Source organism: Malaya genurostris, chromosome 2 (assembly GCF_030247185.1).
Source record: "Malaya genurostris strain Urasoe2022 chromosome 2, Malgen_1.1, whole genome shotgun sequence".
NCBI lineage: Eukaryota > Metazoa > Arthropoda > Insecta > Diptera > Culicidae > Malaya > Malaya genurostris.
In genome coordinates this window covers 340,609,485-340,621,898 of record NC_080571.1, presented here as the reverse complement: position 1 = coordinate 340,621,898, position 12,414 = coordinate 340,609,485, and the positions used below count along the sequence as shown (strand labels likewise).

Below are 12,414 nucleotides of genomic sequence, written 5' to 3'. Positions count from 1 at the left end.
TATTTATTAATCATGTTTTTGCAACTGTTTTCCTGTTGCTGTGTTTTTATTTTAAATGTAAGTACATTTTGTCTTGATGTTGTTTATTTGAATAAAAATGAAAGTAGATGAAAGTAGTGATGTAATCTGGATAATTTGTTCCCCGCTAAGTTCTTTCCTTTTTACAGAAAACTTTAGGTACATGAAAACACGTTGGAACCATTCAGAAAGGTTCATCCAATTTCGATTTGATGGCAACGCCATACGCTGTTGCCCCTTGTTCGTTCTCGTCATATCCAGGCAAAGATTTGCACCGATCGTACCAAGTAGTAATGTTGGGGAACTCACTCAAATCAACTCCGATTGCCTGTGAGTAAACAAAATAGTGTTAATAGCCAAATTAGAAGCACTAGTTTAATATTGCGCAGTTTAACCATACACTAATAGTGGAAACGGAAGCCAACAGACTGAGATCAGCAACGGTACAGTTCTCTCCGGCGACCCAATCCTGACCGTCGAGGCAAGTATTTAATGTTCCCAGTGCATCTTTAATGGCTTTCTTCTTATCCTGTGGAATGTTGGTAACACCTTGTCGCAAAATCGGGATAATGGCCGAGAGCACACGAGCATAAAGCACCGTTGAGTCGAAGTACAGTCGCTGATTTACGATGCCGCGCTGTTTGGGATCCATGGGGTACAGAGAGCTTTCCGGATTGTATTGCTCCACTAGGTAGGTTACGATAGCCTTAGACTCCCACAGCACGTAATCGCCGTCGACAATCGTCGGTACTGTGTGCTGGGGATTTATCTTCAAAAAGTCTTCCTTCATATGATCACCTGCCATCAAATTGATAATTTTTATCTGCGTGTTCAACAGAGAAGAAATGTTCGTTATTGAATGAAGTAGCTGTTTGGCATACAAGAGTCATTACTAAAGTACAATCTCATCGACCTTACTTCATCGTGTTGCTTTCGAGATGACGGAGAAGAAACTGGGCATGTTGAAACAACAATAATCACATTTGATATTATGTATTAGTTAATTCAGCTCTAAATATGTTCAAAACTAAATTTTATTGCTATTCTTGTGCGTTTAATATGCTAGTAGGTCAAACAGTCCGTTGTCAAACGACAACGGTCAACGATGCGTAAACTTTGCAGCCTCCCGAGGAATGGTAGTTCGAGGCACCTTCTTCCCCCGCAAAGATATCCACCTAGAGATCACCTGATCAACATACGGAAAATCAAATCGACCACGTTCTCATCGACGGGCGATTCTTCTCCTCAATGTCCGCATTTACCGCAGTGCCAATATTGATTCTGACCACTACCTTGTCGCGGTTTGTATGCATTCAAAACTATCGACGGTACCAACGGAAGAGCAGCTTGGCGCGGCGACTCTTGAAGACGGCTGGAGGAACATAAGGTCCGCCGTGAGTAGCACAGCTGCAACCGTTCTAGGTACGAGGTTATCAAATCGAGGGAATGGTTTGACGGCGAATGTCAGCAGTTGGTCGAAGAGAAGAATGCAGCAAGGGCGAGGATGCTGCAACACCGCACGAGGGCGAACGAGGAACGATACAGACAGGCGCGGAACAGACAGAACACGGTTTTCCGGAAGAAAAAGCGCCACCAGGAAGACCAAGATCGCGAAGCAATGGAACAGCTGTACCGCGCAAATGATACGGAAGTTCTATGAGAAGGTGAACCGCTCACGTAGAGGCTACACGCCACAGGCCAAAATGTGCAGAGATACCAGTGGTAACCTAGCAGTACTATGACGAGCATCTGAATGGCGAAGCACAGGATACAGAGAACGACACAGGAATCAATCTCGGTGCACGCTCAGCCGACGACAGATTCCCAGCCCCTGATCTGTCGGAGATAAGTGAGGAGATCGGCAAGCTAAGGAACAACAAAGCCGCGGGCAATGACCAGTTGCCAGGCGAGCTGCTCAAACATGGAGAAGAGGCACTAGCTAGACCCGAGTAGAGTGTGAGATTAAAAAGAAAACTCAATTTGATGTTGTGCTGTTCGTATATATCGATTACTTAATTTGTTATCGTTTTGGTCGTTTTAACGGTTAAAAGATCAAAATTGAAAGCAAAAAAAATGCTGTGTGACATCAAACTGGAAACTAGTTTTGCTCTCAGTGAAAGCACATTGAAAACTTAATGTGATGTAGATTTTATCGAAATGACACGTCACGAGCATAATCTAAAAATAGAACAGCCAAAAAAGGTCCGGGATAGTATACATTTAGGCGATATTACTCACAAGCAAGAAAAAAGATTGTATGCAATCTCCATACTAGTCGCAAGCAAGAAAAAAGATTTCACGCAATCTCCACACTACCGCGGAGACAAACCGGATTCGAACTTAGGTGTTTTGGAATGCGAACTTTTAGCTATTGCTATGGACTGTAAGTGCTAGCTGACAGTAGATGGAAAATGTTCGGTTATATTACAAGCAGTGTTGTTTCACAAAGTTGTGTGCAGGTCGTTTCTGTCAATGCACACTCGTTGCGTCGCTTCCATCCCGCATCCACCACGAATAGCAGCGTGGCTATTTGAGCACAGTATAAAAATGTTCTCCTTGTCCCTCTCATATCCAAACATGTAGCATTCAAACATTATAACATTAAATTAAGTTATCTACTTGATCTCAAACAACTCGCACATGTAATCACTTTGAAATACGAATTTAGAGGCTATGAAGACCGAACGTTTTACTGTGAAGTCTCCTACAACAGAGGGAACGTGAATTAGGAATCCGGCAATAAGGTATTCCAGATCATTTGTTTTTTCGACTAATTGGGACAACGAACGATTATCTCGCTTCTGACCACAGATAAAACCAGAACCTCTTCAAAATTTTTTTAGTTCTTCCGTAGACTTATAATTTACAATCATTTGATGCAGAATTAGTCCTGTGACTCAAAATTGTAAAGATTTAGTTAGACGATTTCTTTAGAAAAGTGTATTAAAGTTCCAAGATCTATTAGATGATTGATAAAATACTTCTCATGTTAATATCTAGCGTTAGTAAGTATATAAAGTTCTAAGCATTTATAACTAGGAGTGAGAATTGTTTTGAAGAGTGTCTTCGACATAGTTTGTGGACTACTTAGGAATATACAAATTAAACATATATTTTCTTGGTGGCTCCTCTAAGCCACTAAAGTATTATTAAGAATTAGCTCTAGGTTCTGAAATCTGAGACATTCAATGTTCGATGTTCGAACTTCGTAAACAATGAATTTTTCCATACTGTTAGATGTAAAGTTATAGGTATTTTCAAAACGGGTTTAACGAGTACATTATTTTCGCCATCCATGGTCTAAAAACTTTGGAATGAACTTCGCGACGTCGTATGACTACAAATATCGAATATCGATCAGCGAGATGGGAATGCCAAAGCCACTATTCAGATTGACCTGCTTCAGGCAAACGAGGTACCGATGATCGCCAATTTATCTAATGCCTACCAGACGTGTGGTTTGACACCAATATTATCGTGGTTAAAAATAAAGAGCATTATTTGCGTAAAAGTTGAAAAAATGTTGAAAAAAATCGTTTCTTCGCGGTTATGGTTGCGGTGAACTGCAGGATTTCGGCAGGATGTCACAGCATTTTTGTAAAAGGCAACAAAGGATTGAAGGAATAATTCTTCCATTGAAACTTAACTTTGTGATTTTATGCTGCTATTTGAAATTTGCTCAATTTCAATGGATTCACTAAGTTGTTGATTTTAATATTTTCATATTTTGAGTTTCACAAAACTTTTGCCGTTAAACAGCAAAATGATTACACAATGAGATATTATTTGCAAATTTGATGAGTCGATATCATATTAGGATTTCAATCTGATGTTGCTATCATAATCAAATATCAATTTGTTCTAATTTTGATGTTAGACTTTACTCGGGGAGCGCTGCACTTTATGATTTCTAGAATTTGGGAGGAGGAAATTCTACCGCAGGAATGGATGGATGGAGTGGTATGTCCCGTCTACAAAAAGGGCGATAAGCTCGACTGTTGCAATTACCGCGCAATCACATTGCTGAACGCCGCCTACAAGGTACTCTCCCAAATCCTTTGCCGTCGTCTATCACCAATAACTAAGGAATTCGTAGGGCCGTACCAAGCGGGATTTACTGGAGCCCGCGCCACTACGGATCACATATTCGCTATAAGACAAGTACTCCAGAAGTGTCGTGAATACAACGTACCCACGCATCACCTATTCATTGACTTCAAAGCGGCATACGACACAATCGGTCGAGTACAGCTATGGCAGATCATGCACGAATACGGTTTCCCGGATAAACTGACGCGATTGGTCAAAGCAACGATGGATAGAGTGATGTGCTACGTCCGAGTATCTGGGACGCTCTCGAGTCCCTTCGAATCTCGGAGAGGGCTACGTCAAGGTGATGGACTTTCTTGTATCTTGTTCAATATTGCCCTGGAAGGTGTGATTCGGAGAGCGAGGATCGACACGAGTGGCACGATCTTCCGAAAGTCCGTACAACTTTTTGGCATTGGCTGACGATATTGATATTGTGACACGTAATCTTGAGAAGATGACGGAAACCTACATCGGACTGAAAGCTGAAGCTAGGCGTATCGGACTGGCCATAAATGCGTCAAAAACAAAATATATGAGAGGAAGAGGCTCTAGAGAAGAAACACTACACCTCCCACCACGAATATTGATAGACGGTGACGATATCGAGGTGGTTGACGAGTTCGTATATTTGAGCTCACTGATGACCGCTGATAATGACACCAGCAGAGAAATACAGAGACGTATTTTGGCAGGGAATCGTGCGTACTTTGGACTCAGAAAAACCCTTCGATCGAGAAAAGTACGCCACCGCACGAAATTGACCATCTACAAAACGCTCATTAGACCGGTTATTCTCTATGGCCACGAGACCTGGACTATGTTGGCAGAGGACCAACGTGCCCTCAGTGTTTTCGAAAGAATACTGAGGACCATCTATGGCGGAGTGCAGATGGAAGACGGAATGTGGAGACGGCGTATGAATCACGAATTGCAAGAGCTGCTAGGAGAACCACCTATCAAACGGACAGCTAAAATCGGACGTCTACGATGGGCTGGGCATGTCATAAGGATGTCGGACGACAGCCCAGTGAAAATGGTTCTTGAATCTAATCCGACTGGTACAAGAAGAAAAGAAGCGCAGCAAGCAAGGTGGATCGATCAAGTGGAGGGTGATCTCAGAAGCATCCGTGCCTTGAGTGGCTGGCGACGAGCAGCCATGGACCGAGTTATATGGAGACGTATGCTTGATACAGCAAAGGACACCCCAGGCCTATAGCTGTTAGGTAAGGTAAGGTCAAACATGAACTGTTCCATAAACCCACAACATAGTTTGAGCAGCGTCTATCATGTAAATCAGGGGTCCCCGAACTATTTTGGGTCATGGACCCCTTTACTAAAATTAACTTAGGCCTCAGACCCCCATTCACAAATTCCTTTGAAAATAAAATTTCCTTTTTTTTATTATTGATGTAAAATACTTACCAATTTTCGCGGATGGTCAAATAAACAATACTTTTTTAGCATGAATATTTCAAATAACACCTTATATCAAACAATAGGGGATCGACCCCCATAGTCAGTTTTCGTTTACGTCGACTTTCGCAAAAAGGATATCGACCCCAAGGGGTCTAGGAACCCCTGGTGTAAATGGTCATAATAAACATTTGAAGCTTGTTCGCGATAAAATCTGTTGATTAAATTTTGAATAAAAAAAATCGGGGCAGGGTATCAATAAAAAAAATCAAACCTAGCCGCGTAACCTTTTTATGTCATAATTACGAACGCCTATAACTCAGTCATTTGATGATGGATTTAAAGGAAACATTTAACTTTATCATTTAGGTTATTTAACTTTATACTTATTGCAACATCGCTCTAGTATTTGATTAGTACACCATTGAAAAACCGGTTGGAATTGACCTGTGCTTTCACAAGCCAATCACAGTAGGCCATCCTTCAATTGCCATTTTAACTACAATGCTGCACCCAACATTCTTAATGTTCAATTTATTCTCGAGAAATATTCAAAATTGATGCAAAAGCCACTGCTACTTTTTGTAACCTTCCGTGAAAATGGCTAAAAACATTTTCAATAGAAATAATCATCTTTTAAAATTTGTTGTCAAATTGAAGTGTTCCACAATATGAGGTATTTTTAGGTATTTTGTTTTTCAGCACAGCACTGCAAAAAAGTGATTTTAGATAACGAGAGAATTTACGTTATCAGAAAAGTTAGTATAAACATAATCTACGCCATTGTAGATAATGAAAATTCGCTATGAGCTTCCAGTAAAAAGTTGAGTTACACATGTATAACCCCTTTGTGGAAAAATTCAATCAGAAAAAAGATAACGTTATTAATGCAACATAATGACTGTGACTTGAACTTTCGTTTCTTTTTTGTCTTCATCGTCAACCCACACAGCATGTCTCCCGACATGACAAGATTACCCTATAATTACCGACTTACCTCTACGTCCAGTTCAAGATTACGTATTACGAGCAAAGCAGATCGTGAAGGGGGTGAAATCGGAAAATGGTATAACGTTAAGGGTGACATTTTATCAGCTGCGTAATCACTTGTAATTATGATCGGTAATGTTAGGCTTTCAATTTATCACTGTCTACAGAAACTACAGAAATGAAACTGATGACTAGAACAAGTTTGGGCGCTTTTATACGTGCGTAGATTAGTTCCCTGACGAGCAACGTTGTGCGAATAACCATAGACTGTTCTTCACGAAGCTGATGCTAGGCAACCGAAAATTTGATACATTAAACAAAAGTACCGCTACGATAGGCTAGTTTAGACTTTGCCTTGTAGATGATCGCGTTGCACTAGTGTAAATAGTTTCGTAGTCAAATATCGCATTGGAAGAATATAAACGGTTGTCCGAAGAAACTCGATACAACGGTAACAATGATTCTGGTCGGGTTTGTAAATACTCCGATAAAAAATGAAAGTCATGCTGAGGAACGCTTCTTTAGTTGACTCATAGATTTTTGTCAATATGTACACCAATGGCAATAACCTGAGTACTGTGCTGAGAGATTTTGTCTTATTTCTCTATGGGTCGCCTTTTCAAAATTCACTCTGAACAAGAATGGGTAGAACTTAATCGTGATGATTTTTTTCAGTAGTATGAGAACCACAAATAACTCAAAATTGTAGTTTTCTACAATGTTTGGTATGAGCGAGCATTAAGGTGAAATTCAGTGCCAAAATAAAGCGCGCAAAGTTACGACTCGTTTTGTTTGCTAGTAAAACAGGCGCTAACTATGTATGGTTATAAGCCATGAGTATTTTTGACTAATATATGGGAGACATATTTGTGCATCTTGCTTAAGAACGGATGCTCTTATAATTGATTTTCTCGCCTGTAGCAAGCTTGTTTACTCTTTATGACAGATCAAAATCTTTGACATGATGGCGATACTTTACCTATACTGAAAGAAAATGCCAGCCGCATTTTGAATGAAACTTCATTCAATGCGATAAATAATTGAGAATTCCGACTATTGAATGGTAGAACAATTTGTATGATCATATGATCCATATTCTTAGAGTTTCACTTCTTTTATGTGTGGTTTCCATCCAGATGTTATAAAGCTCTCAGTTAATTTTTGAAATGTTAGTGAACTGTGTGTTAATCGTCATGAATCAGACTGAATGTATATTACCAACTTTAATTCTTCAGAAGAATTTATTCCTCAAAATAAATTATAGAACAGTTCGAATAATTTGGATTGAAGGATTTTTTACACATTTCTTCGTATTCTCTTCCACTATTTATATGAATGGCATTGTATTAAAATTGTATGTATGTTTTCTTGAATCGAAATTAATGTGTTCTATGGTATTCCCGTTGCAAAGATCATTCCATGCAAGCAGTATTTTTATTTTGCAATTTTTCATACAGTCGAACACACACGAACTTTTTTCTCCCTAAAGTTGACAGCTTCAGATGAGCTTGACGATTCAATAATTGTAAGTATGTCATCTATAATCATACCAAACATTGAATAACTTGTAAGAAAAACCAATCACAGAATGTAAACATAAGCGTTTATCTTAACCGGAGTTGTGAGTTTAAAGCTTTTTTCGATACGTATTGTGGTGGTGATTTATCAGTGATTAAGAATGATTGCAAACCTTGTGTCAGAGTACTTTGGTGAGTATTCATTGAACTGAGAGTCTTAGAGTTCATGTAATTATAGGGCAATTTCAATTTTAGCCAAACAATTATAGTTGGAAATTTAGTTTTTCTAAGATTGTATATTGTACCTTGATGTAATAATTTCAAAATCTTCTAGAATCCATATACCGGATAATTGACATTCTATTTGTATCTATCAGTATCATTTATTTTGTTTTAATGAATTTTAAGTCAAAGAATTTTCCAACCACATAATATTACATGTTCTTGTACGTTAATAATAGGTGTTTTTCGAAGTGTAGGCTTGACATGACAAAATACATTGAATTAAAATTTTCTTTCCCTTGATTCGACCATCTCCATTAATACCAGTGTAGTTCATACAGAACAGTTAAACGTGAACTTATGGTTACTAGAAAAGTTTCAATGATTCTGTTACAATGAATCTTATTGATTTTTTTGGTGGTTAAGTAGCATATATGAAAACTTAATAATTATTTTCGCTGCCATGATATGGGAAGGTAAGTTTCTTGAGACATTATTCACTATTACACTAATTGTCTTTCTGTTATTTCAGTCAGGGGCGAAATACGAAGAAGTCTACTTTGAGGCTGCATCCAGCCAGCCATTAGAAGTTTATCGATGAATAATACGACCAATGTTGGGACATGTTTTTTACTTAAGTCTACGTTTCGTCTTCCACTCATCAGTGCGTCAGCAGATTATGTTGAACTTGTATTACTAAGATTGAGATTTTTGTAGAATACGAATTTTTAGACAAAATTGTAGGATTTTGTGGCATTTATTGGTAGGAGAGAGAAACTCGATTTGTTTACTTTTGTAAGATTCGTCCTTTGAAAAACAGCTGAACTGCTGTTGTTGAACAGCTTGTCAATTGACATAGTCGAAAAATGCTAGCAGGGTTGTGCTTTACTGACAATTATATCATTTATTTCACTAATTTTAATCACTCACCTGCTATGGAAGCTGGTTCCTGAAACCGACGCATTTTGTTTTGGTGGCGTTGTTGTCAACAATATGTTAAGCTACGTTCATACCATACAATCAAACCACACAGGTGTCAAAAGTTAATTTCTTCAAACAAATTAGAAAAATAACTCTAGTCTAGTATTCTCTAATAAACAAGTAATTTGACTTTATTTTGAATAAGAAAAAGAAATTGTGGTTTATTATAATTTGATTATATTCCATCGAAATCGTTTCCTTATGTTGGTGCCACCGCATGAAGAAAAATGTGAACAACATGTTATTTCGCTTAAAACATGAAACATAGTATTATTTGCGAGCCTGTATAACTGTTTTCTGTTTTTTTTTTTTGTGTTGGTTCACCGGTCGGGCAGCTGAACAACGCAAATTCTAAACGCCCATTTATGGAACCAAGATATAGGGTAACGTATTTTGGCCACTTCATATATTTTGGCCCACCTAACAAACTTTATCTATTTCCTCGGATTTTATCGATGTTAACGTAACTCATTTTGCATCAATTTGAAGCTAATCACATTGAATTACCTATTGCGGAAGGGGTTTTTAAAGATATAACAATATTTGGTGGATATTTTTATAAAGTGGGCCAAAATAAAATCAATCCTAAAGTGGGCCAAAATACCTCTGTTACCCTACAATTTCAATTCCTCACCAGATGACCAACTGAACACTGGCGTCGGCCAGGAATTTTGCATTGATCCTTTCACCATGTGCAAATGCGTTGCTTTGTAACGAATATCTGAGAAAAGTTTTGGGCGATGTTGTTCACGCCATTTGCGGTTCCAAAAGGTAACAAAGAGGTCATGATTCGGTCATCATATGTTCCAAACTGCAAAAGAGATCTAATTTAATTAGTAGAACGCTTCTGTTCCATAGATAAAGGGGTAGTTTTTGTTCTAGCGTGGATAATGCCTGACAAGTTCGGCACACTCGGAATAATGACACATCCATTTTATTGCTCCCCTTCTGTGTATTGTTGCCTCTTTTTGTTTGACATCATCCATGGCACCATTCATCATAGATAAAATGAATCGAACTTTTCTTAACATAAAAGTAAAGCGAAATTTAATCAACATAGATATTGTCAATAAAATCAACGCAATAAATAGGCAATTCATCTCTTTCTATTTCTGCCTTTCAACAATAAAATCTGATGAAACAAATATTTTTGGTGTTTGGGTGGACCGAAGTTTTGACTTACATCAAACAAAGATCATTATTGATTTTGAAGAGAGAAATTGATTTGAAATAAATCGTTATTTAAAATCTACTGTTTTGTTAACTTGGTTGCGTGTCAGCCCCCCGGTATTATTTTGAATTTCTTCAGTTGTCATTTAACGGTATGGCTGATCAAACTGTTGACGGTATACCGTGAAAGCAATCGAGCAGCTGATTTTCAGTTTTTTCTAAAATGCGAACGGATTTGGAGCACGGTGAATAATTAGAATGGATACTTGTTGCCGTGTGTGTATGAATGACACCAACAGAAATCTGATTCCAATCAGTTATGAAGTGGAAAACATTACAATCGAGCAACTAATAACCTTCTGTAGTGGTGTTGTGGTAAGTGGTTTTCGAACCAGCTATAAAGGAATCTAAATTCATCATTTTACAGGTCGAAAGTTTGGACATGCTTCCAAAGAATTGCTGCGAACGATGCGTAGAAGCCCTTCACATAGCCTACATTATAATCAAGCAATGTAGGGATTCCAATGAAAAGTTAAGAAATTTAGTGAAAGCAAAGCAAGACGATTCTGGGAAAAGCTATGATTCAACGGACGTTGAAACAGGAATTCCTGAGGAAGCCGATGATCCTTCCATTCAGAATGAGTCGAACACCGAAAATGACGATGTACACATCGTTGAACACCCGATTCCTACAACGTGCTGTGCATGTAGAGTTGACTATGAGACGGCGGATGCTCTTTCTAGCCACATAAAAGAGTTACACGAGCCAGAAAAAACGGATGATGATTCGAAAAAACCGTACCAGTGTGATATTTGTTTCAAGCGGTACTTCAAAAAGACGTCCTTGAATCGCCACAAAAGGATGGGAGTTTCTGCAATAGGTGTTCGTTTGAAAGAAAAGGAACAGCCCGTTGATTATCGGTGCTGTGGTTGCCGGAACGACTTCGACTGTTTGGCGTTGCTGAGGGAACATTCTTTGCTGGAACACGGTGTCAATAAGACTAATGACGAAACGAGACCTTTTGAGTGTGAAATTTGCTTCAAGAGATACTCTAATAAAACATCATTGGATCGGCACTTCCGGGAACGCTTCTCCCATAGACGCACTCGTATTGTTAGGAAGCTTGGTCCGAATCAGTGTTGTGGTTGCCGAGAAAAGTTCACCACCAAGGAGCAGTTAGTACGACATTCTAAGCAGGTCCACGAATCGGATCGTGTGACTGACCTTAGCGGATTGAAACCGTTCGAATGCAATATCTGCTTCAGCAGATATTCCACCCAGGAAGCATTCAACCGACATAAATCTGGTCATTCCAATGATCAACTTTATCAGTGTCAACAATGTGAGAAATCTTTTGTCAAACAAATAATGCTCCGCTGTCATGAGCGTAAATATCACAATGGGATACACCAAGAAGTTATCGGCCCATACCAGTGTACAAGATGTGGTAAAACATTTATGCAACCAAGTTCTCTTACCAATCACGAGAAGGTTCATGATAGGAGCGAACGATACGAATGTTCCATCTGCCAGAAACAATTTTGCAGCAAAGGCAGTTTGCAGACCCACCTCAAGCTGCATTCAAATCCAGCGGAACAACGGAAAGCACTTTTCGAATGTTCGATTTGTCATCAACGGTTCAAAACTCCAAACTATCTGGAAGTACATTCGAGAGTCCACACCGGAGAGAAACCGTACAAATGCAAGTATTGCTCGAAGTTGTTCGCTCATGCCTCCGGCCATAAGAGGCATCTGTTGACACACAATGGCGTAAAGCCGTTTGCCTGTATATATTGCGGTCGCGAATTCTCCAACAGACCTAGCATGCTAATACACGAAAAAAGTCATGGTACGGAACGGAACGCCAGGTGCGATATTTGCGACAAAGACTTCGTGCACGATATGTATTTGCGGAAACATCGAAAACGTCATTTTCGATAGTGTGCTTTGGGAGTCGCTGCAATAAATGGTAAGCAAGCAGCGTTTTTTTACGTATCACAAGATAAATTA

At 38.9% G+C, this 12,414-nt stretch overlaps 2 protein-coding genes across 2 annotated transcripts in view; one reads left to right on the top strand and one right to left on the bottom strand.

Moving 5' to 3' along the window:
* Positions 1–13: 13 nt before the first annotated feature.
* LOC131431808 (glutathione S-transferase 1-1-like) lies at positions 14–6,754 on the bottom strand. The gene is made up of 3 exons (XM_058597706.1): positions 6,521–6,754; positions 419–841; positions 14–346 (listed from the first exon to the last, which is right to left on the bottom strand). Exons 1-3 carry the CDS (start codon positions 6,608–6,610, stop codon positions 203–205), a joined length of 657 nt encoding a protein of 218 aa, XP_058453689.1. The 5' UTR covers positions 6,611–6,754; the 3' UTR covers positions 14–202.
* Positions 6,755–10,572: 3,818 nt separating this feature from the next.
* Positions 10,573–12,414, top strand: part of LOC131429366 (uncharacterized) — a 28,893-nt gene continuing 27,051 nt past the window's right edge. Inside the window, exons 1-2 of the mRNA XM_058593442.1 lie at positions 10,573–10,778; positions 10,831–12,331. Coding sequence (XP_058449425.1) covers positions 10,662–10,778; positions 10,831–12,331 — 1,618 coding nt within the window. The 5' untranslated portion in view covers positions 10,573–10,661. The remainder of the gene's footprint in view (positions 10,779–10,830; positions 12,332–12,414) is intronic.

Coding starts and splice junctions, on each gene's coding strand:
- LOC131431808 (XM_058597706.1), bottom strand. CDS start 6,610: ATGTCACCCTTAACGTTATACCATTTTCCGATTTCACCCCCTTCACGA. Junction 842..6,520: donor ATCTTGAACTGGACGTAGAG/GTAAGTCGGTAA, acceptor TTGAACACGCAG/ATAAAAATTATCAATTTGAT. Junction 347..418: donor CTTCCGTTTCCACTATTAGT/GTATGGTTAAAC, acceptor GTTTACTCACAG/GCAATCGGAGTTGATTTGAG.